Below are 23649 nucleotides of genomic sequence, written 5' to 3'. Positions count from 1 at the left end.
ATTGTACACCTTAAAAAAATCACGTCGTACAACGTAAATATGTACAATTTTTATTTGTCAATCATATCTCAGTGAAGCTGGGGGGAGAAGAAGCGCAGAAATAGGAAGGAGCACACTGTGTTGTTGAGGGTATGGAAATGAAACAGAATGATGTGCATCTGTTCATCCATGGTTGTATTGAAGGACTGTAATATGACCAGCATAGGCAGAAATCAATATGCAAAGCAGACAGCCTGGTCTTGCTCTCTCTCATCCATGCATCCATTTATCTGATAAATAGTTATTGAGCACCTACTCTGCGCTAAGCTCTGGAAACTGGGGATATAATGGTGGCATCAAAGCAGAGCCCTGGGGCTACAGGGGGACACAAGTCTAGAGTCACCTAATCGTGACCCTTGCTGTGCGCTAAATTCTGTTGTGGACCACAGATCTAGTGCAATTTCCAGTCCTGGTTCTTCCTTTTCCACCCAGCTCTCATGTCATTTGTGATGTGAAACTGACCCTGGAGGCGGGGAATTTATCTAAGGAAGTGTTGCAAAAACTAAGGTGCGTGGCAGTGGGAACCTGCATTGGGCTAGTGGTACTTCAGTTGGACCAGGAACATTTCAAAGCAAAGAACTCACCCAGCTTTAATCATTGATAATATTTGGGGGATGATAGAGATCTATAATTAGCGAGATGCCTGCATGTTTTCTTGCCCGCTAATAGAAAGCGTATCAATGCAAAAGTCAAAAAGGAAAGTTAAGAGGAGAAGCTACATGTGTTGGTGAAATGGCTATATCATAGAAGCTAAGTCTAGCATCTCAACAGAAAATACCCCTTAGATTTATTGGACAATCCATCCTAGCGCAAAATCTGGAAGAGACCAACAGATCATTTGTGTTTTTGTTCCCTGTTTGGTGACTGATTCTGCTGTGCTTGGGCCCCAAGGCTCAGTGATGGCATGAAGATTATTTCTCCTAATGTACCATGAAGATAACTGAGGCCTGTTATTTTTGCAAATGATAAAGAAAATGCCCTCAATACATGTCAAACTCAAGACAGACTGGAACAGCTGGAGGTTTCTGTAGGATCACACAAACGTGAACGCATTGAGAAGTTGCAGAAGGCTGCAATACCCGCCGCTGGGGTGGGCTGTGAGGCGAGGCTCAGCTGATGTCCACACACATCTGGGTTACAGCACTTTCATCATTTGCCTACTTTTGACATTTGTATAAGGGGATAATTTTGTGCACACATACAGAGAGAGTGCGAGTTAGGGGGAGAGTGGGAGAGGAAGGTGTTTACATACTCACGCAGATCCAGGACACCGTATTCCAAGATATCCAGATCTTTTGCAGCATTTTAAAATTGTTCCACCAGAGGTTTAAATTGTAGGAAATCGTTGTCTGATACTGTGTTGGTGAACTTTCAGAATTTCTGAAGGCTGAAGAAGAGCGCCTACTTTCAGTGGCTGTATGCTTTTTACCTGGCGTTTGATTCTCATGTCCCAGCTGGTTTCAACATTGTGGATATGCGCTTCTTGAAGCCAAGAGGATGCAGCTTTTATGTAAACTTCAAGTGGGTCATGTGGTTATTCAGAGGCATCAACCTGGTCATTTTCTTCGAAGTTGAGTAGGTGGAAATAATTAATGGGCTGGTTTATTGACAAGCATTGAGATATTCTTCTCTTTGTGGTTTCAATTACCAGCTTCAATAAACTAATTTCAGATTTTTATCTAAAGCACCAGTAGTTACATGGGGCAAGAAAAATTTCCACCCAAATGCAATCGGATAATGCCTAACACCGTTGTTAGGCGAAATCTTAAACACAGACACACGGGGCTTAATGCCTACATAAACTAGGCTGTTTTATGCCTTCCTGTGGTTTCTCAAGAAGAAGTCATCCTGATTCACTGGCAAATGAATTCTGAGAAAGCATAATATTGCGGAGAAAATAACGTTGGCAGCTTAGTTCAGCTCAGTTCTGTGCTGGCTGTGAGGAATGGATGAGAGCAGAATGAAGATGGGAGTTAGACTTGGGTTCAGATCCCCAGCTCAGCTATGTACTAGCTAAATATCCTTGGTAAGTTACTCAACTCTCTGAGCTTCCGTTCCTCATCTATAAAATGGGACAAATAAGACCCATCTTTGAGGACAACAGTTATGAATAATTTGGTGTAAAGCTGGCCTCTTTCCAGTCTACCACCAGTGGCATAATCCATGACTCGGTCAGTAAATGGAACTGGCTGTGATGGTTGTTGCTATTTTTGTTGTTTTAATTTTCACTGTCAGTTAGATGGACACAAGTGTCCAGCGAAGCGTATCTTCTTATGTCCCGGTTTTACAAATAAGACTGAAGCTCAAGAGAAAACATGTTTGGGTCAAGCGCGTGCACCAGGACAGGAAGGAAGAAAAATACAGGAGTTAAAATCGAGGATCTGGGCCAGACAGCCTGAGTCTTGAATCCTGACTTCACCACTTGCTAGTTGTTTTCTGTTTGTTTGTTTAAACCTTGGGACATTATTTAACATCTCTATGCCTCAGATTCCTACAACATCCTATAAGAAGCAGGATAATAACAAGGTCTTCCTGCTAGATGATTAAATGAGCTAGTGAATAGAAAATACCTAGGATGGTGGTCAATACATGGTAAGCACTCAGTAAGTGTGACTGTTATTAGAACCTGGACCTGGTTCTGCTGGCCCTGAATACCATGCTAGTTCCATCACGTTGTTCTGTCTTCCAAGGACTCAACTTTGGAGCTTCTCTGAGTGTGTACACTTTTAGTGCTTTCTGAGGAAAGGGGCATGCACTGTCCTCTCTCTCATGTGTGATTCAAGTACATAACTACTTGAAGATGTGAGGATAGGCCAGATAACCCCTAAAGATCTGGTCTCCCCAAGAATACTATATCTGTGTTAAGTTCCTAGAGTCACTAATCCTAGCAGGTTTCCCTGGAGCTCAGGCATTCATGGTCCCACAGAGGTAACAGGAAAACAGAGCAGGCTTTTTGATCCAGAAGCTTGATCTTATAAATTACCATAAATGTTACTATACTGGAAACAATATGGCACTGACACAAGAATATGCAAAGAGGTGGCACAATCTAGAAAGACTGGAAGCAAGTCTAATGTGTATATGGAAACTTAATATGTGGTAAAAGTAACATTCAATTTGTTGGAGAAAGATGGTTTATGTAATAAATAATGCCGGCATATTCACTTTCTATCTGAGAAAAAATCTTAGACTCCTGTGTCATAGCATATATGAATTAATCTCTGCTGGATTTAAAAAATCAAATTATAGGGGGCCAGCCCTGTGGCCAAGTTGTTAAAGTTCCATGCACTCCACTTGCAGCAGCCCGGGGTTCGTGGGTTCAGATCCTGGGCATGGACCTACTCCACTCATCAGCCATGCTGTGGAGGCATCCCACATACAAAGTAGAGAAAGACTGGCACATGTCAGCTCAGGGCTAATCTTTCTCCAGCAAAAAAAACAAAAGAGGAGGATTGGCAATGGATGTTAGCTCGGGGCAAATATTCCTCACACACACACACACACAAAAATCAAATTGTAAAAAGTATAACCACAAAAATATTTTTTGAACATTTAGGAAAATATTTATGTAATCTGTAGTTGGAGATGCAAGCTTAAATAACAGAGGAAATCCAGAAACCTTATAGGAAAAAGATCAATAAATCCAACCATATAAAAAGTAAAAATCCCTATATAGCAAAATACCAAAAATGAGGTTAAAAGCTAAATAATAGATTAGGAGAAAATGTTTATAGCACATTACAAATGCTTAATATTTCTACAATTCAAATGAAAGCCAAAATTTATACTAAAAGCAAAGTAACCTAGAGAAAAATACATGAAGAATATGATCAGAAGAGAAATGCACATAGCTAATGAGCATTATGAGAAGATGTTCAAGCTTGGCAGTAGTTAGGAAATGCAAATTGAATCAGCAAAATCCCATTTTTCCTGTTAGATTGCCTTAAATAAATAAACAAATAAATAAATAACATCCAGTGCTATGAAGATTATGGGGAAATGGACATATCACACCTAGCTGATAGGAGCATAAATATTCTTAGGTACTGCCAGTGTCTTTTAGAGTAACCTGGCAGCATCTATTAAAAGAAAGTGTGTGCATACCTTGACTAAACAATACTACCTTTAAGAATCTTTCCTACTGAAATGAAAGCACTAGTATGAAAAAGTCTATGTTCAAGGCTATTTAGTGCAGCATTGATTTTCGTGGTAAAATCCCATGGAAATAACCTTAATGTCTTTCATTTAGGGATTGGTTGGGAAGAGTAGGGTGCATTCACACAATGGAAGCTCTGTAGTTGTACATGAATGTGTGGCTCTGTGAAGGACTGACAGGAGGGCATTCATGGCATATGGTTACTTGAAACAGAAAGTAGTTTTGTGAATAGAACCTCTCTAAAGGTTTGTATATGTATTTCGATGTGTTTGTTTGAGCTGACTGATGCCTCGTAACTATTCACACTGATTACCTCAGGGCTGTCACTGGAAGGAGGGAGCATGAGATGATCACCTCTTGCTTTATACACTTATGTATTCTTTCACATGTTTCCACGCGTGCATTACTTCATTTGTTGGTCTGTCTGGTTGTTTCCTTTAAAGAAAGGAACTGGTCTCAAAATTCTACTTCCTTTATTTACTGGCCAAGTGACCTTGGAAAGTCACATGACCTTTTTGTCTTATTTTTCTTGTCTATAAAATAATGATAACATTATCTCAGAGAATTGTGAAGAAGATTAAGCAAGATAAGATATATTAAGTTTCTAGCACAGAGCTTGTTACGGTGGATGATCAGCAAATGAAAACTCTCCCTTCCTTCCTTTCTCTTCACCCTCAGATGATGTGTTTTGGGGTATGCAACCCAGTCACTACATTGGAACCAGGCACAAACAGGAGATGAAGCTGCTGGACAAACAAATATCCAACAACTTCCGAAAGCTAAATTAAACTGATTTTCTTTCGCATGAAAGCCATCATGAGTGACCCATCTCGCTGCTTACTCCCTCCATTCATCCAGACACAGAGAGTTATGGATCCAAGAAATAATTGCACACGGCTCATTAAAAGTGTGAAATGAAGCGCCATCCTGTGACCTAGACTGCTCCCTGCTCTGAAGCCAGGTTGGGTTGTGTGGGCATCTGAAAGCTGCCTCTCCTCCTCCTCCTGCTTAGATCCTTCTCCCTTGTCATCTCTGGAATGCTGCAGTGGCGGAATCACAGTCTTGGTGGCCACCCCGTTCTCCATCCTGCAGCACTCGATTCCTTCTCCAGTATTCATTGGATTTTTATTATAGAAACGACATTATGCCAGACCTTTTATAAACATGTTCTCACTTAATCTTCCCAACAAATCTGTGAAGTGACTGTTATCCCCATGTTTGCCATCTGCTCAGGGTTCCATGGTGAGGTTATGGTAGCTCATGATCTTTCTCCTGCATAATAAGTCAGAAGATCCAGTGACTTAAATTCTCCCTGCATAATAATTACTCAGATTCCAATGATAATTCATCTTGGTTGCTAGGAGCAGCATATCTCTCCATGTGAGGAAAAACTTTAGTCTTTGAACTAGTTATAAGATTTTTATGGCTTGCGGCCTGTATTCGTGCGTTCACACTGAACTCAAATATCTCCTCTATTGGGAAGACTTACCCTAACACTTTAAAAAACGGTCAGGGTCAGTTTACTCCCCTGTCTACATTTAAGCTTTAATATGCACACACCTTAATTATAGCATTTATCATGTTTTATTGTAACTATTTGTTATTTTGCTTATCTTCTCGCCATACAGGATGTCCTTAAGAGTGGGGGCACTTTTTATCTGGTTCATTGGAGAGGTTCCATTAATTTTTTGATGAACGCACAAATTAATGATTATGTGTTAAATTGGATATTTACAACCCCTGAGAGGTCCCCAAGTGAGAGAACGGGAAGCCCTAGTTAGAGGCACTTCATGTGATAGGAACAGAGTCCCAGCAATGGACGAAGAATCCAGCAGCAAAGGAGTTATTCAAAGCCAATTCCCCCTATGAAATAAATCTGAAACCAGAAAGGTGCCCAAAGCCTGCAGCAGTGGGCATTTTAAACATGCTCATTAATAATGACTCAAAGTAGAGATTTATTACAATTGAGAATAGGAAGAGGGGCAGTAAATCAGCGTTGGTGAGGAAAAGAGCAAAGGAAAGATATGAGTTCTTATTTAAAATGTATTCATGTGCTTTCTAAGCCTAAAGTAGAGATTGCTATATTGAAGTGGAAGGCTTTATTTGTAAGATTGAATTCACCAAAGATATGTTTTATGCCAGTATTCATTTTCTCAACTTTCATTTGCTTTCCTTCGGCCAAAAAGTTGGGGACTTAGTTTATTGGTTGAAAACAAAACAAAAAAACGATTCCCTTAGCTGAGTCTCTTCCTGAAAATAGTCCTTGCTTCAAATGTGACTTGTAAAGTACTGGTTGGATCCTGGAAAATGCTATTTTATTGGCACATATGTTGAAGAGAATAGTTTTTAAAACATTCAATTAGTTCTGCCTTTGAGATAGAATTTAAACAAACCCAAAGCAATAGGATTAAACTCACATAAAAACCCAACTGTTGCTTGGGAACCAATTCTTTTCCCACTCAAACTACTCCAAGGATAATCAAGCTCACTCTTGGCTGTATTCCAGCCAAGGCAGATACATGCTTTTAATTCATAAATCAGACATGGTACTCCCTTGCCTAAAACTCTCAGTGGCTTTCTAATACATTAAAGTAAAATGCAAACTCCTCTCTGTGGCCTGAAACATCTGTCCCCCAGCCACCTAGACAACCTCATCTCATCTCGCTTTTCTTCTCGTCTGCTTCATCAGGTTCAAGTTAACTGGCTTCCTCTCGGTTCTTTGAACACAGCGGGTTCTTCTCTGCCAATACCTGCTCCTCTCCTCTGCCCTAGACACCCTCTCCCCTGCTGTTCTTCAGGACCAGCTCCTCTCAGTCCTTCCAGGGTCTACTAGATGTCACTCCCAGAGAAATTATCCCTGACTGTTCTATCTAGATTATCTCCCCATCGTGCTTATTCTGTAATTCATTACCATCTTAATTGTCTCTACAGCATGCTTACCAAAAGTTCTAATTGCATAGATATACGTGTAGAAACCTGGAGATAAACATTCTCTCTCATATTCCCCCTAGACTGTAAGATCCATGAGAGCAGGAACCATATCTGTTTCATTCATTACTGACTTCCAAGAACTGATGACAGTGACTGGCGCATAGTGGGTCCTCATTAAATATTTGCTGCTTGAATTCTCAGTGTCAAGCCTAATGCCTGGCACATCAAAGACTGTCTGGTAAACACTTTTTAATTGAGTTTGTCTTGTTCCGATAAGATTTAGCAAATTCACATAAGCCATATAAATTAATTCCCAGTGTGGAAACTCTTGCCCACAACAGCAGGGTCTCTGCAAATTCTGCTGAGAAGACAAATGACAATTCAGGACAAGTGAATAGGGAAGATGCCTAAAAGTGCACACTGACTTTGGAGCATCTTCTCTAGGATGAAAATGTCGTGAAGGCAAATTTTAGCCCTCCCTTTCAGACTTAATTCCTCTGACTTCTTACTCTCCTGACCTATTTCTTGCTTTGGTGAGAACGTTTTTGTTTTGTCTGGGGGTTACCACGATGTGTTAATAAACTAAACTTGAGCTTTTTTGTTTCACTGGTTTTGAACAAGCACTGATAGGTTTTGCTTTGGATTTTCCAAGGCTCGTGTTTTAAGCGGCTGAAATCAGTCACTGAGCATCTTTCATAGTTCACTGGACCCAGAGCCAAGAGACCGTTTGGGATTTATGGTTTATGGTAACAATGACAGCTTTGCCGTGGGGAAATGTTTTGGCAAGATAACACATAGCTGTGATGCAGCAGTTAAGTTCCATTGTTTAGGTTCTGTGAGAATTAATTTGCAAAAATATCCAGGTCTGTTGTGTGTTCTAGTTTATATGTAAATTAGAAGATTGTGTGAAAAGGATGCCAGGGATGATGCCATTCAAACATTTTCTGACCAGTTGTCCATTAATTAATTAGAGTGATTCTCACTTAATTTTACTTTATTTACATTTTTTTCTCAACAATAAGTTGTATCAGTCAAGCCAGAAAAAAACACAGTGTTAGCTAATAAGCCATAATAACTGATGCTTTAAAAAATGACAGAAAGTTTAAAAATTGGATTTGTTGGACAGCCATGGAAACTAAAAGAAAAATAATTCAGCAATGATTCTCTAAATTTGGAAATAGAACCAATACCATAGCTTCTCCAACAACATCTCTGCTCCCGGGGGGACGTGGGAGGGTTGTAAACCTGAAGGATCAATAATATGGAGGATAGGTAAGTATCAGAATCTTGGAAATGAATGGAAGTTTTGCGCAAATCAAGAGAGAGAGTTTCTTACTCTAAATCTTGAAGCCTTGGTTCTTGTGTCCAGCCTTGCACTGCAGGTAAAATGTGCTGTCTTACTCCCATGCCCCAGTAAGTGTGGCCACTCCATGCCCTCCTGGTTTCACAGCCTTCCTCCTAAAGCATTTCCCTAGAACCTAGATTACACCACATTTGCAGACCTATTCCTGGTCCATTTGGCACCTGAGGTCTCTGAACGAACTGTGACACCTTAATTATTGTCCCAACACTTTTCTAAGTTTCTAAGATCAGTGACTTCTTTCATCTGGACTAGAGCCTTGCCCAATCCAGCTGGTCCATGGACACAACCCCTGGAGCAGCTCTTCCTGAGCAGTCATCCCCATTAGATCTCCTCGGGGCCCAGCGATGAGACCCAAACACATCCCCTCATGCCTGAGTTGAAGCCTTTTCTCTACCCAGCCATAATTATACGGTTTTTGAAAAATCCTGACTTCGATTGGGATGGTTCACATTTAGAGCAGTCTGATTTGAACCTTTGACTTGAAATTTATTTTCACTGGAAAATAGGCACTCAACTCATGTTACTCTTGACTTACCAAAAGAGAAATGGAAGCAAAAGTCTTACAATGACCATGACAACATTAACTCTGAACCTCCCTGGCTACAATAATCTGCTCATGTATGGAGCCTGCTGGGGGTCTAGAGCAGTGGAGGTCTAGCAGCACCAGGGATCCTGAGACTTGGGTACTGGTGCTTACTTTGTCCTTCCCTGCCTCTACCTCTGCCTGGCCTTAATTTCATGTACAGGTTTAGATCAGGTGATCTCTAGGGTGGCTTCCATTTCTGAAAGACTATTAATTTATGGCTGATTTAGAACCAGCAATTCAGTGTTGAACAAACTTAGACACCCCTTCAGGAGTGGAGCTGATGAGGGACACAGCTCAGCAGGAACGAGTGTTTCTCAATTTTTCCTCAATTGGCTGAGCAGGTGGTTAGAAGCAGACACATAGGCCTTGATAGTGAAGTGGGGATATAAAACCCCAAAACTGTTTGTCATAAAGAATGCCATGCCCAGGAAAAGCGAAGGCAGATGTTCGCATAAAGTTTTTGCTGTTTGTGTTTTTGTGGGAGTACTTTTGGAGTGTGAAGTTTATTAGGAAGGCACAGCAGCATCTGCCTACCCATGCTGCCATATAATAGCAGCCTTACAATCCATTTGTAGGGTTGGAATGATTTTTGTCAATGATTTTCATGGGAGTAGATGAAATGCAATATGCACCAGCTGTAACTACATTTATCATGCAGCTGGCTTCCAGAGAAGGCCCCCCAGACCTCAGAGATGGTCTGATTGTCAAAGAGGTTATTGTCTCACAGAGTTTTAAAGATAAAAGAGGGCTGTATTAGTTTCCTTTTGTGGCTATAACAAATAATCAAAACTTAGTGACTTAAAACAACACAAATATATCATCTTACAGTTCTGGAGGTGAGAAGTCCAAAATGAGTTTTGTGGGGTTAATAAAATTAGTGTCAGCCAGCCAGTGTTCCCTCTGGAGGTTCTAGGGAGAGGATCTGTTACTTCCTTCCAGCTTCAAGGGGCCACCACCTGCATTCCTTGGCTTGTGTCCCTCCCTCCATTTTCAAAGCCAGTATCTTCTATCCTCTTTGACCTCTTTCCTTCCTTAAATCTTTTCTCTCTGTCTCTGACCCTCCTACACCTCTCCCTTAAAAAAGACCCTCGTGATTACGTTGGGCCCACCTAGATAATCCAGGATAATCTACTCCCCTCAAGATCCTTAACTTCATCATTTCTGCAAAGTACCTTGTACCACGTAAGGTAGCATATTCTGGGTTCTGAGTTTAGGATGTGGACATCGTCAAAGGGGGGCCGTTGTTCAGCCTACCACTGGGGCCATAGAGACCAACCAAGGCCTACGAGACAAATGACTTATCTAAGGTCACACAGCTAATTTGTGGCAGTGTCATGACTACCCCTGGCATCCTCACATCTGCCATGTTTATGTGCGTCACTCACAAAGGAGTAGAAACATGCTCTTTCGGAGGCTTTCTTTTCATAATAAACTTGAAATGATTGAGGAATAAGTATACGATTAAGTCAGTGATTTAAAAAGAGCAACTTAGAGAAGACGGAAGTTTACATTTTTTAAAACACATTTTTAATGCGAGCGCTTCCTTTAAATGTTATAATTTTGCTAGGGTGTGGTACCTTCTAAAGATGTTAAGTGACTTTCGGTGATAACATAGCTTAGATAAGGATCGGAAATGAGAGTGCCATGGAAGCACATATACTTGTTTTTCCTTCCACTCCTCCTCCTTCTCTTTTTCCCTCTGTAACTCTGGCCATTGCTGCCATTTTGTAAATCAGTTGTGGCTGGAAAGCCAATGCAAACTCTTTAAAGGGAATGGAGCCACTAGAGGCTTACTGGCATGTGTTAAACCAAATTAGGTATTTCCATATTTCACAACGAAGCCTGTATTATTTCGGTGTTAAAGCATTCTTCAAGGCATCTAAGGAACTTGTTTTTAGTTCTCCTCCCATTTTTGCCTAACACTTGCCTATAACAAATAAAAGAGTCATAGAATTTTGAGTTTAGATGCGACTAGACAAACAGTCTAGCACAATTCTTCTCCTGGATTATGGGTCTCTTATACAGTATCTTTGCCAAGTGTTTGCCAAACTCCTCCCTTGCCTCAGTTTTTCCCATCCATGATATGGGCAGGAATAATAGCTGCTGTAAAGTAAAGGCTGTATTAAATTTGAGTCCCTGAGAGGACAGGTACATTTGAGAGGGTTGTGACTTGCTTGTTAGGCTCATCTCCTCTAGGAATGACTCCCTGGTTCCACTTCCGCTGCTGCAGGGTTCGGTGCCCCCATCTAGAGTCTTGTAACACACTGACTTAACCTCACCCCCTGTCCCTAGTGGTCATGTTCTAATGCTCATCTCTCTTCCTTGCAATTCAGCCTAACTCAGGGCTGGACCCACGATAGGAACTCGCTATGCTGGTGATGGATGCTGTGGATGGATGAGTGAATGATGGCCATGTAATCTCAGGGGCATAAGGAGGACACATGGATCCAGAGCCTCAATGGCAATTCTGAGAGGGGCAGGAAAAGGCTAACAATACAGTCTCTGATCTTCATAAAATTAGTAGATTGGCTCTCTGCTGCTCTGCTAACTTTCTTAAACAAAGGAAAGTAGGACTGGAAATTGCTGTAGAAATTTATTTTAATGTGACACTGAAAATGAGTAGCCGATTTCCCTTTGGATATTTGTGTTCAGCACTCAGTGTCATTTTTTCCTTCCTATCAAATGAACACACTCTTCAGCTGCCTGGTACATTAGGTTAATGACACACTGCTGGACTAAACAGAGACAAAGTCAAGTTGCCAAGCTCCAGTCTGGCATTGATTGGGGGCCATAAAAATAATTTACTCCCTTACTTTGGTTTGGACAATCCACAGAATAATGCCTGGTGTATGTCGAATGCCACCTTCTTCTATGTAGGACAAGGTTGATTCTCACATCATTCCTGCCAAATGGGAAAGCAGAGCATCAACTCAGGAATTGCTAAATATTTGGTGCATCTCAGACATGTTACAAAGATGATATGGCTGGACTGTTACGGCTCCCATGAAGGCGTTAATGCTAACTGTACTCATGAAAGAGATCGCAGGATGAATCTATCTGAAACAAGAAAATCTGATCTTAAGAGATTATGAATGTAGGACTTAGAGAAATTGACTAAGATTCAGGCCAGGAAAACACCATAGCAACACTCAAGAATCTCTATAGGTGGAAAACTTTGGGTGGCTCTCTTTGATTTTACTACTTTTGTGCCATAGCTCTTTTTACCTCCTACCCAGCCTGATTCTACAATTTCTTTTTGTTTCTAGTTCCTTCTTTCTGGGGATTGGTGAACTCAGCTTGGAATCTTTGCTCTGTGGGGAAACGGCAGTCACCAGTCAACATAGAGACCAGTCACATGATCTTCGACCCCTTTCTGACGCCCCTGCGCATCAACACTGGGGGAAGGAAGGTAAGCAGCCATGTTGTTTCCATTGTAAAGTTGAGGATGGGGGAGATGCTGATTCTGAAAGCCAGTTCTCCAGGCCTTGCTCTCTGTGATGAATTTATCTTTCTACCTAGGAGCAGTGTCACGGACCTCAGGCCTACTGCCAACAAATATAATTCTGTCTAAATTGTGCTGTTTCTCCATAGCTAGTCAAACCCTCCTGCTACTAATTATTTTGTACCCCCTGGAGGTTGCCTGAGGTTTTATCCTTTGGTACCCCACGAAGGTCAGAAAACACAGTTGTCCCCGCCCGCCTATCATGCTGGGGAAATCCTTCCTCTCAGAAACCTCTTTGCTGGGCCTTCTTTGAACCTCAAGAAAGTGAAAAAATTTTTTAACAAAAGTAAAATCAGACGTTTATCATTCTGGAAGGAAAAACAAACAAACAAAAATCACCTTAGATGATTTATAAGAAAATCAATAATTAATCTTCCTAGGGGTGTCTTGTTGGCTAAGACTCCTAGCTCCTGCACAGAGATGCTGAGCTGTGCTTTGTGACTCTCACACCGACGTCCCTCCTTCCCTCTCCTCCCTCATGATGCACTCCTCCTTAATTTGTGCAAGGACATAATGCTCGCGGGGTCTTCTCATCCCTGGAATCCAGCATTTCTTGTGCTCGTTCATTTCTATTTGGCTAGCTTTTACCGTTGAGTAGAATGTTGAAGATGGAAAAAACACACACCCAGAAAATTGTGTTTGAAGGTGATTTAGCTGTTGTGAACTCAAGAGGAATGGAAAATCATTTGTGTGCAAGAAATTGGTCTTAAAATTATGGAGAACTTTTGTTACTGCTGGCGGCTGATTCTCCAGGGTTGGGTTTCTTGGGCTCTGCTCTCTCCTCCACTTATGCAGTCTGCTCGCCATGTTTACCACAAGTTTGTAAGTAATTTTTTTCCCTCCTGATATGTTAGAATATATTTTTCCCTATCACGTAACTGTCACAAAAACAAAAAAGTCTAATGACTCATCAAAGTGTTGTTAGTGACCTTCACTCAGGTCACAAGGCAGGTTTTAAAAGACCTTGCACGTGCTTGAGACTATTTCACTCTGTAGTATTTGGGTGCTGATGTAAATATGACATGGGAAGCATTTTTCTAGAAAGGTCCTATATAGCTCATGTAGTTTATTACTCTGATTCCATAGAAAACTAACCTAGCCTAATTACTGTTCCATTGGCAGTTTTCTTTTTACAAACCCTAAAAGGAATTTGATGTGGGTTCTACATACACCTCTCTCTGAAAAGGTGAATCATCCAAGTCAAGTTACGAGCATGGATAGGTTTACCAACCAGTATTTAAGAAGGGCAATTTGCAGGTTTGACTAAATATTCAGTCATTCTTTCTATTTTGGAGATTGATGGTGGGAATCATTGTATTCTAGGCAAAGGGAAAAGCAGTAAAGCCCAAAGCAGAATGAGAGGTGGTAGCTAAGTTCCAGAAATTACTTGAAAGATGGCCAGCAAAGCTGATGCACAGAGACCAAAGAGGAGGTGGTGGGGAGGTAAGGATGGAAGAAGAAGGCAGAGGCCAGATCCTGAGGCCATGTTAAGGAACTGGAATTTTCTAAGAGTTATGGCAAACATTTGAAGCATTTTTTAGGAAAAGATACATTGAGAGTGTGATGGGAAAGGACAAAAGCTAACACAAATAATGGATATGTAATTTTCACTTTCCATTAGACCATCTTAGAGGAAGATGTTGATGTACAAGAAGAAAAACTAATTTCACGACAGCTTCTCCCTAAAACTTAGTGGGAAAGAACAGACTAGGAGATAGCAAGGTGTTAAAAATCACTCATATGTTATGTTTTGCTTTGGTGTTTTTTGTTGTTGACAAGTGATTTTTTTTTAATATTTCCAATTCGGTAAAGTGTACCTGATCCAAATCAATTTTCAAATGCATTGGAGTTTGGAATTTTGGAAACATTTACTTTTGATGATGTAAATATTTATAACTGGCATGATTTGTGTTGTCAGCTGTTTGAAGAGCTGAGAACTGTCTGATGGTTTCCGTGGCATTTGTAAAGGTGAAAAATAAAATATAGATGGTAGTAGGATAAACTAACTGGTAATGAGATGCCTACACTTGATGGACAATAGCTGAATCGTGCGTGCAAGCTTTTTAAAGATGGTGTTTGATGCCCTGGAGACTTATTTTGGAAGTGAGGATGCATATTCCTGCTCTGAATTTTGTTTTGCCTTGAAGACATAGATAGCCAACTCAAAAGGTTTAAAAACCATGCTGAAAGACTGGGAGGTTTTGTAGAATTTGGGCAAGGTGCCACATTTTGAAGTCTGAGATCAGCAGGGTACCAGCATGTGAAATGCATCCCAGTCATTGTGTATTTTATGTCACATTTTTATCTGTGGGCATTATTCTTGGCCGTGTTTAAATGTACCTTATGCGCAAACCCCTGACTTGCAGTACTGAGTTTGATTCAATGTGTTTGACCTGGCATAGGGCTCAGATGATGAATTAAAGGGTTTTCTTAGCATGAGCTGGGGCTGCAATTCAACCTGAACCCAAGAATACAAAGAATAATAAGAGAATCAAAACATACTGTGTCTCGAATAGAATCGAGGATATTCATTTTACTTGAACAATGAGATGTCTTTTACCTTTTAAGTTGCTTTTTTTCAATGGTAGTTTTTAAGCAATGTTTGTTTTTCGTCTTGAAGGAGAAGACTTTTTATCCACTTGTTCATATCTGACACACAGGACTCTTAAGGACAAAATCCAAAATAATTGTCCTTTGCAAACAACATTCGCTTAAGGTTGGGTTGCATATGGATCTAAGCATCCTACCTGGGAACCAATATCCCATTCTTGATCCGATTAAACTTGACTCCCAATAGGCTAGATAGTTTTTTGTTTAAATCTTGGAGCTAATTAATCTGTTCTAGATAAAACTACTAGATCAACTCAGGAATCTAAAGGGGGCGGGTGGAGATGCTCTTCTTCTGTGGTCTCGGATCATTTAAAGTCTCTATCTTTGGGAAATTGGATTATAACATAACTGGTGTTTTAAGCTCAATTCAAGCCTGACTGGCTATTTTAAAGATAGAGACCCTTGTTAGCTATTGAACTTGTACAGATTCACATGTATTTTGACCTTCTTTGTCTTTTTCCTCACACGAAGGTGAGTGTACATGATGTGTTTGTGTATTTTCATGGCTAGTCACGTAAGTTAGCTTCTTGGTAATTTGAAAATAAAGATATAGAGTGAGAATGTTCCCCCACAGCAAAATATGAATAGCCTCTCTTGATCATTTCGGGGTACGGTAATTTCTCTAGATATTTGCCTGGAACATTCCTGATACAGATGTGGATTAAGGAGGGGTGTGGATTAAGAGGTGAGTTGAGCTTTCATGGAGGAAATGTGGTACATGGGTAACCTCTCTGCTGATCTAAAATATCCAAAAGAAGAAAAAAACATATTAAAACTGAGTCTAAAATCTTTTGCTGATTCTGCCATTTTAACCAAAAATTACTTTTGGCATCCTTCCTCATCTTCTAGCTCTTTTAATAAAATGGACATCTCAGCAGTTAAGGACATGGGTATTGCTCGTGACATGTTAAATGTAAAAGGTAGGATCTAAAATCATCCACTTAATGATCTCAATTTTGTTTAAAGAGTGGCTGTGAAATACATAGAAAAGACGGGGATTAAGGGTAATAGTGTTTTCTTTCTACTCTTCTAAATGTCCAGATTTTCTCCAACAAGCTTGCATTAATTTAATAATCTGAAAAACACTTATCGTTTAACTTATCTCTCCATTTTAGGCGAAAGAAAATACTTAGGGTTGGCATATATGGTAGATAGAATAATGTCCCTTCCTAAAACTATCCACATGCTGATCCCCAGAACCTGTGAATATGTTATCGTCCATGGCAAAAGCTATCTTGAAGATGTGATCAAGTTAAGGATCTTAAAATGGAAAGATTATTCTATACTATCCAGGTGGGCCCCTTGTAATTACAGGGTCCTTATAAGGAAAAGACAGAGGCAGAAGAGTCAGAGTGAGAGAAGATGTGACAACAGAAGCAGAGGTCATAGTGAGGAGGGGCCGCCAGCCCAGGAATGCGGCCAGTTTCCAGAACATGAAAAGGGCAAGGAAATGGATTCTTCCATAGAACCTCCAGAAGGAACACAGCCCTGCTGAAACCTTGGTTTTAACCCAGCAAAATTGATTTCTGACTTCTGATTTGCTGAATGTAGGAACACCTTCAGCAAGGGAAGTAGCCAGCCCAGAGCAACCCACAGGGATGGAGCTGGGGAATAAAGACCCCAATTGCACTGCCTTCCCTCCCCGCCTCTGCAAGGCTCCATTGGGAGAAACTCAGAGACCAGCGAGCCTGTGGACTCAGTCTGTGTAAGCCAGCCTGCAGGCCGCAGAGAAAGGTGAAGACAGATCTGAAGGTGCAAACGGAAGGTATCCAACACGAGCCCATTTCCACATTTCCCGTGAAATGAATAAGAGGTAATAAAACTCATCATCACTTATGAAATTAGGTACAAATGCCTCAGTCTGGCATTCACAGCCCTTGTAATACTTCCCCAGATATCCTTTCCAGAGTCTTACCCCTCTTACGCTTTATGAGTACCTTTTGTTCTCAGTGAGATTGTAATACTTTATTTTTAATTAGGTATGTCTCGCCTTTCCCTTGTGATCTGTGCTTTGGCCACAGCATAGGCTTCACTCCATGTACCTACCTAGCACCCTCAGTCCCTACCTTTTTATTATTCAGCGTCTATGGCTCCAATGCTGCCTCCTCCGTGAAACTCCTCTTGATCTCTTTAACTGATGGTGAAATCTCTCTTCATTTGGCTTCTTAAGTACCTTGCTTGTGTTTCTCTTAGGCCCTGAACCTTGGCTTATAGTATATTAGTCTTATTTGCCTTGTCTCCCTCCTCTTGGATTAAGAGCTCCTCAAAATAATGTGCTTTCATATTTTCATTTTATACCCTTGAGGTTATCTATGATGGGGCTGGTTGATTTGAATTGAACCAAAGCTATCCTTGATTACCAAGGAAAGGGTTTATGTGGAATTAGTCAAAAGTTGCTTTGACTCAAGGTGGGAAAAATATGAGAAAGTCCCTTGATGAAAAGTCACCTTGCTATGAACACAACCTGTCTCTAGAAACTAATTTTCAAGTATTCTACTTTCCCTGAAATATGGTTGAAATAAATTTAAGAAAATAAGGAATGTGAATTGGTTTGGTGCTTAAAATCTTATCACTGCTCTATTTTTAAATTTCCCCATGAACTTGATGACAAAATTTAGTTGACCACAATTAATCATTGCAATTCATGACACGTCTGCATTGCTATGTTCTGAAACATTTTATGAGTGAAGCATTTATGTTCCTTCAAGGAATTTATGATATATTGGGGGAGAAAATATAGACACACAGAAGTTAAATGTCAGTAACTGATTTAAATAATTATTGAGATAATAGAATAGATACTAAGGAAGCAGTAAAATGATTGATTAATAAATCAATCATTTTGGCATTAATTTTTATCAGGGGTAAGAAGTTGGGTTCCTTGAACCAGGCTGTTTGGAGGTCCTAGAATATGGGCTAGCATAAAAAGGTAGATAGAATGAAATATTGTTTGCAGGAGGGTCTTTAAACGTCAGATGTTCTGGCTCCACATGTAGAAGGGTGAAAGAAAAGGTAAGGATAGATCCATTTTGCCATCTAAATCTGTTGCTGTGGTGCTGATTTTAGTTGGATAACTGATATGAAGCTTTCATAGATAAGTATTCTTACCCACTTGGAACTCATTAGCTGTCTTTAAATACCAGGGATATTTACACTGAATCTCTGGTATGGGGATGCTACATATAATTTTATGTGTATTTGTGGGATAAAGTAGGTCTTTAAGAGCTGATGAAGAAGTGAGTGCAATTCTTACTCATCTGTATTTTGTGGTTTGATAAATTTCTTGACTTGCTGTGTTGATAATATCCTTTCTCAGAAGGAAGTAACAAAGGGTCTCTTTATTTGGATTTAGTTCTAACCAACAAGGAAAAGCAGTTTGGTGATATGGAATGGACAGTAAAACTCTGGGAGAAAGTGGATGTGCTAACTTAGAAAATATAGTAGTAGCCAAGGTTAAAAAGAAATGCTAAGCATTGTCAGACTTCAAAATGCCTTCAAAAGGCAGATTTTTGAAATATCGTAGTTAAAATAGATATGATCTTATTGCCTCATGGAAGATAACTCTAGAGGATTGGGAAGCTCTTAAAACCGAAATTATGGTAATACAATTACAAATGATGATACCAAAAAAGGAACTGGTAGGAGCTAAAGATATGTGAGTGGCTGCACAGGGAGTTTTGCGAGAAATAATGTTTTTAAATGGTGTATAAGAGATGTGAGAGAAAGGGCTTATAGCCAAGGAGGAGGACGAAAGAGGAAGTAACCTGTCAAGATGGTTTCAGAGAGACTAAGGCCCAGAATGAGTTGAGACTTCCTATGTTATCTTACAGGGCAAAAGTTATCTTGAAGGATGAGAACGTCTTTTAAAGTTATGGTTAAAGGAAAGAGGGACAGTAGACAAGGTAGACCTCCATTTGTGGGAGAATAGATGTCCACGGGTGTTCTGATAATTTGTGGGAGAATAGATGTCCACGGGTGTTCTGATAATTTGTGGGAGAATAGATGTCCACGGGTGTTCTGATATGGGTTTGAATTTTAGCTTTGCCACCAGCCACCTAGATACAAGAGGCCTAACCTCTCTCAGCTTCAGTTTCCTCATTCATAAAAGAGAGATCATTATGGTACCTCGCAGGGTTGTGTTGGAGGGAATTATATGAAATAATGCACTTGGTAGGCAGGTTATAATGCAAGTTATTGGGCCAGAGACCGGCAGAGAAGAAAATGCTCCACAATTGTTAGCTGCTGTCTCAGTCCATTCAGGCTGCTGTAACAAACTGCCACAGACTGGGTGGCTTATGAAGAACCATAAATTTGTTTCTCACAGTTTTGAAGGCTGGGAAGTCCAAGATCAAGGCACTGGCACATTCGTGTTCTGGCGAGAGCCCTCTTCCTGTTCATTGCTGGCACCTTCTTGCTATGTCCTCACATGGTAGAAGGGGCTAGGGAGCTCTCTGGGCCTCTTTTATAAGGGCACTAGGCCCAATGATGAGGACTCTGCCTTTATGACCTAATCATCTTCCAAAGGCCCCACATCCTCATACCATCAACTTGGGGTTTAGGATTTCAACATATGAGTTTTGAGACGACACAAACCTTCAGAACATAGTAGCTGCCGTCAGAGATGTTGTTGCTGTTAGCAAGAACACACAACTTACCTCCCACTTGAGTTTCTCTGTCAAAGAGACTAATATTCACATGCAAATCAGTGACATCTATGCTGAGATTGCAATTCTTTGGATGACAGAATAAGAAGTAAGAACTCAGAGCCACCTTGCCAGTATTCCCAATCCAAAAGGTTGAAATTCAGTAGGCCTAAAGGTAAAGCTTTCCTCTCAGGTACACATTTATAAAAACCTGCACAGACTTAGGCTGAGCTGGTTTTGTTGTAAAATCACTACATGTGAAATCAGTACAGGAAGTTAATGGATAATGTGCTCGGTATGAGTAAATAACACAGGAAGATGCTAAAAGACAAATTCAGCCTAATTACAGATACATAAGGTAGTACATCCAGAAGTGAGGTGATTGTCCTGCAACAGCCTTCACTGAGATGATGATGTCTGGGATGTTACAGACAGATTCCTCAGTGCTGATGGTTAGAGTAACTAATGGGAAAGATATTGACAAAGCGAAGCACAGAAGAAGAGGAGCAAAGTGGTGATGAGAAGAATCAAATGTTCTGTGTTCAATTTTCTCTCTCTCTCAATCTGTCTGAAAGGAAAACCTTTTAAGGTGGAATTGCAGGTGCCTTCTGATTGTACCTGTCCTATGCTGCCTCAGATACAGAGAACTAGCCCTGGGGTTTGGAAGTGGCTTGGACCAGACTTTGGTTCAAAATAGGAATTCGAGCTGTGTGCAAAGGGAGTGACCTCCATGTGTTTTATGGAGAACCCCAGCACAAAAAGAGTTCTGGCAGGCACTGAAGATCTTTTCAGATTGTAGAATAAGCTCAAGCATCAGACAAGAGTCTTGACTTGATCTGGGAATCCCCTTCTCATCTGGAAATTCTTTGATTCTATATGAGCTGTGGTTAGATGGGACATGTGGAATATATTGGAGGCTGACCCTGGAAGGAGGATTTAACTAGGATGTAAACTCTCCTAAAGGAAAACTCCCTTTAAAGCCCTAGCTTTGGTTTGGAGGAAAGTTACATTCTCTTCTTCTTATCCTCTATCAAAGTTTTGCATACAGTACTCTTTCTTCTTTAGGATATTTTGCTCTGAGTAGCTAGAATGGAGCATCCAGGGCCAAATGAATGTTGCAAGAAAGGACTTTGATTAAAGATAAGGAAATGAGGCCAAGGTAATTGTGTTTATGCTCAGAGCAGAGCTTTTCGCAGTCAGTGGAAGGTTTCAGTGCATAGCATTGAAGAGTGATGAAAGATAAGCAAAATGTAAAAGACTCAGATGCTGTATCTAAGTTGGGAAATAGATTCAGAGCAAAGGCGTTCTGTTGCTGGTATCAGGTTCTTGTGCACCGTTGCCTAGCTTAGATCTGGGCTGAGGATTACTGCTCCCTGTGTTGGCAGTTGTTTGTCATGGGTACCTCTTAGCATCACCCAGTTAATCAATGCAGTCATTAGACAAGAGTCTCAAGGAAACACCTTGAGTTGTTGGCTTTAGGATTTTATAAATGTATCTAGTTCTCTCTCGTTCTTTACTCCTCTGGTGAGTATTAGAAAAGACTTTGCGTTCCCCTCCTCCTTCTCAGTCCTTTATTCTTTCTATCCTTTTCCTTATTTTCCCTCCTCTTGTCCATCTCTCTGACTTGCTCTCACATCCTTTCCTCCCTTCTCCAGTCCTTATATCCCAGTCTCCTCTGTCCCTTTCACTTTTCCCTAGACCATTTTTCTCCTTGTCCCTTCGTCGCTCCTTTCTCTTGGTCCTAGGCACATCTACCCGAGGAACCTGTGCCCTCTCTCTTCTGCATCAGAGTAGAATAGGTTCTCCCCTTTCCTACATTTGCAAAAGATTGACAGTTGTATGATTTTGGTGACAACACTTAAATGAGAGAAAATTCAGGTTATCTGAGAACTGAGCAAGTTTTTTTATAAGAGAATATGGGGGCAATTAACTCTAGACGCTTGCCGAATTTATAGGCAGATGAATTCCTAAAAGAAAGATTTTCCTCCAGGAATGTCATGAGTTAAGTTTCTGTCACATGGTACACTTTCATTTACTGGTTACGTGATTCCACAGAAGAAACTAACAGGCATTTTACAAATTAACTGTCCTTTCAGAAATAGACAACAAAATGTCTTATTTGCGTACACTGCTTGCAGCTCAGCTCTCTTGCCAACCATCTGGATATGGGGAAGAAGAGGAGGAGAAAAGGAAAAAGTGTGACCTAATTTTTACAGACTTCTTCCCAGCTAGCCTCATCTCCCAAGCATTTCAGAACAAGTGTCTCCATCATAATCAAGAAGATAAAACTGGTGGAGCACCTGGGTGATACAGAAAGTCGCATACTCAAGACAAGTGATGGTGATACTAAAAATTTGGTATCAGTTGTGCATTTTCTCCAGAAGGCTCTGAAATTGGCCACTCTACGCCTTGTAAGCCTGATCATTTGTCCGGATAAACCTACAGGAACTTTGGATACGTTGAATCCTGTTAAAGAGCTCTCATTGCCTGGAAACCAGGAATCTTTGGTCTGAACATTAAACTGAAAATAAAAATAAACAATAATTTCCCCATCACTTCAGGAAAAAAATGAGGTAGATTATGTTTGAAGGGCTTAAGAAAATGCGAATTTTCTCTTAAGTTCTGTCTTTCTGAAATTAAAGAACTAGACTAAAAGAAAAACTGGAATCAAAAATGTGATTTGGGGAGTCTATGCATCAGAAACTATTGAAATCGGAGCAATTATCAGACTTTTAATTTTCTTATGAAAATTTAATGTCATATAGGTACAACTTTATTAATGTTGCATGAGGATTAAGAATAACTAAAATAATCAACCCTCCTTTTTCCAGTATCTCATATTTTTAACATTTTAGAATGTAGGCGTTCTAATTCTTTGTTCTGTAGTATGCTAGGGCCAAGATGCAAACCATATGCAACGTTAGGATTAGCCAGTTCATCTTCCGATTTTTCCCAACTCCCCGCCCCAAGGTTGCAGTTATGTAGAATGAATAAATCTGGAGATCTAAAGTACAGCATGATGACTATAGTTAGTACTGTACTGCTAGGAGAGTAGATTTCAGGTGCTCTCACCAAAAAAAAAAATGGTAACTTACATGAAGAGATGGATATGTTAATTAGTTTGACTGTAGTAATCTTTTTACTATGTGTGTGTATATATATATATAGATATACATAAAACTATCATGTACACCTTATATACAATTTTTATTAAAAAGATAAATATATAAGTAATTTTTATTATTATTTAAATATATAATATACTTTTTATTTAAATATATAAGTAAAACATAAATATTATAAGTAAATTTTTTTAAAAACATTAGTAAATTCAGCCTAACATCTGTTTTTATTGTACAGTAAACCTACTTTCTATTCATTAATGTGACAGTTTCATTTTGTTAATGTTAGCATTACCCACTTAAAGTTCTGAACAGATTCTTTTCCTCTTTTTACCCAGATCTTCATCAGATGTGATACTTAATTTAATGTTAATCACTTCTGGCCCTTAGCCCTGAAACACAGATGCTCTGACCATACATAAAACATATGATATCATATGATGAAGGGGCATCATCTCATTTTTACCAAGAAGTGAAAACATACACACCCACACAGTTTTGTGCGTCATTAGCAACTTCTCACACTAGCAGCATCTCACCTGCCAGAAAATGTTTTCTCCCACCTTTAACTCAGTGTTTGATGACTCCCAAATTATTTATTCTGAGCTTGAGAAATTCTGATAGAGTAAGATTTGGGCAAAATTATCAGTTCAGAATAAGTGTTGCATCACCCTTTCAGAGTGACATGCCCCCCACG

The 23649-nt window shown here is 40.1% G+C and overlaps 1 protein-coding gene and 1 long non-coding RNA gene across 4 annotated transcripts in view; one reads left to right on the top strand and one right to left on the bottom strand.

Annotated features, from left to right (window-relative positions):
- LOC139074065 (uncharacterized) overlaps positions 1-19627 on the bottom strand; it is a 28244-nt gene extending 8617 nt beyond the window's left edge. Inside the window, exon 1 of the long non-coding RNA XR_011523391.1 lies at positions 19510-19627. This is a non-coding gene — a long non-coding RNA (uncharacterized lncRNA). The remainder of the gene's footprint in view (positions 1-19509) is intronic.
- Positions 1-23649, top strand: part of CA10 (carbonic anhydrase 10) — a 476991-nt gene that overhangs the window by 188894 nt on the left and 264448 nt on the right. For all 3 annotated transcript variants that reach the window (XM_070562243.1, XM_070562241.1, XM_070562242.1), the window contains one exon: positions 12342-12484. In XM_070562243.1, the coding sequence (XP_070418344.1) occupies positions 12342-12484 (143 nt within the window). The remainder of the gene's footprint in view (positions 1-12341; positions 12485-23649) is intronic.

This window comes from Equus przewalskii, chromosome 10 (genome assembly GCF_037783145.1).
Source record: "Equus przewalskii isolate Varuska chromosome 10, EquPr2, whole genome shotgun sequence".
Classification (NCBI taxonomy): Eukaryota; Metazoa; Chordata; class Mammalia; order Perissodactyla; family Equidae; genus Equus; species Equus przewalskii.
This window is presented reverse-complemented; position numbering and strand designations above follow the sequence as displayed.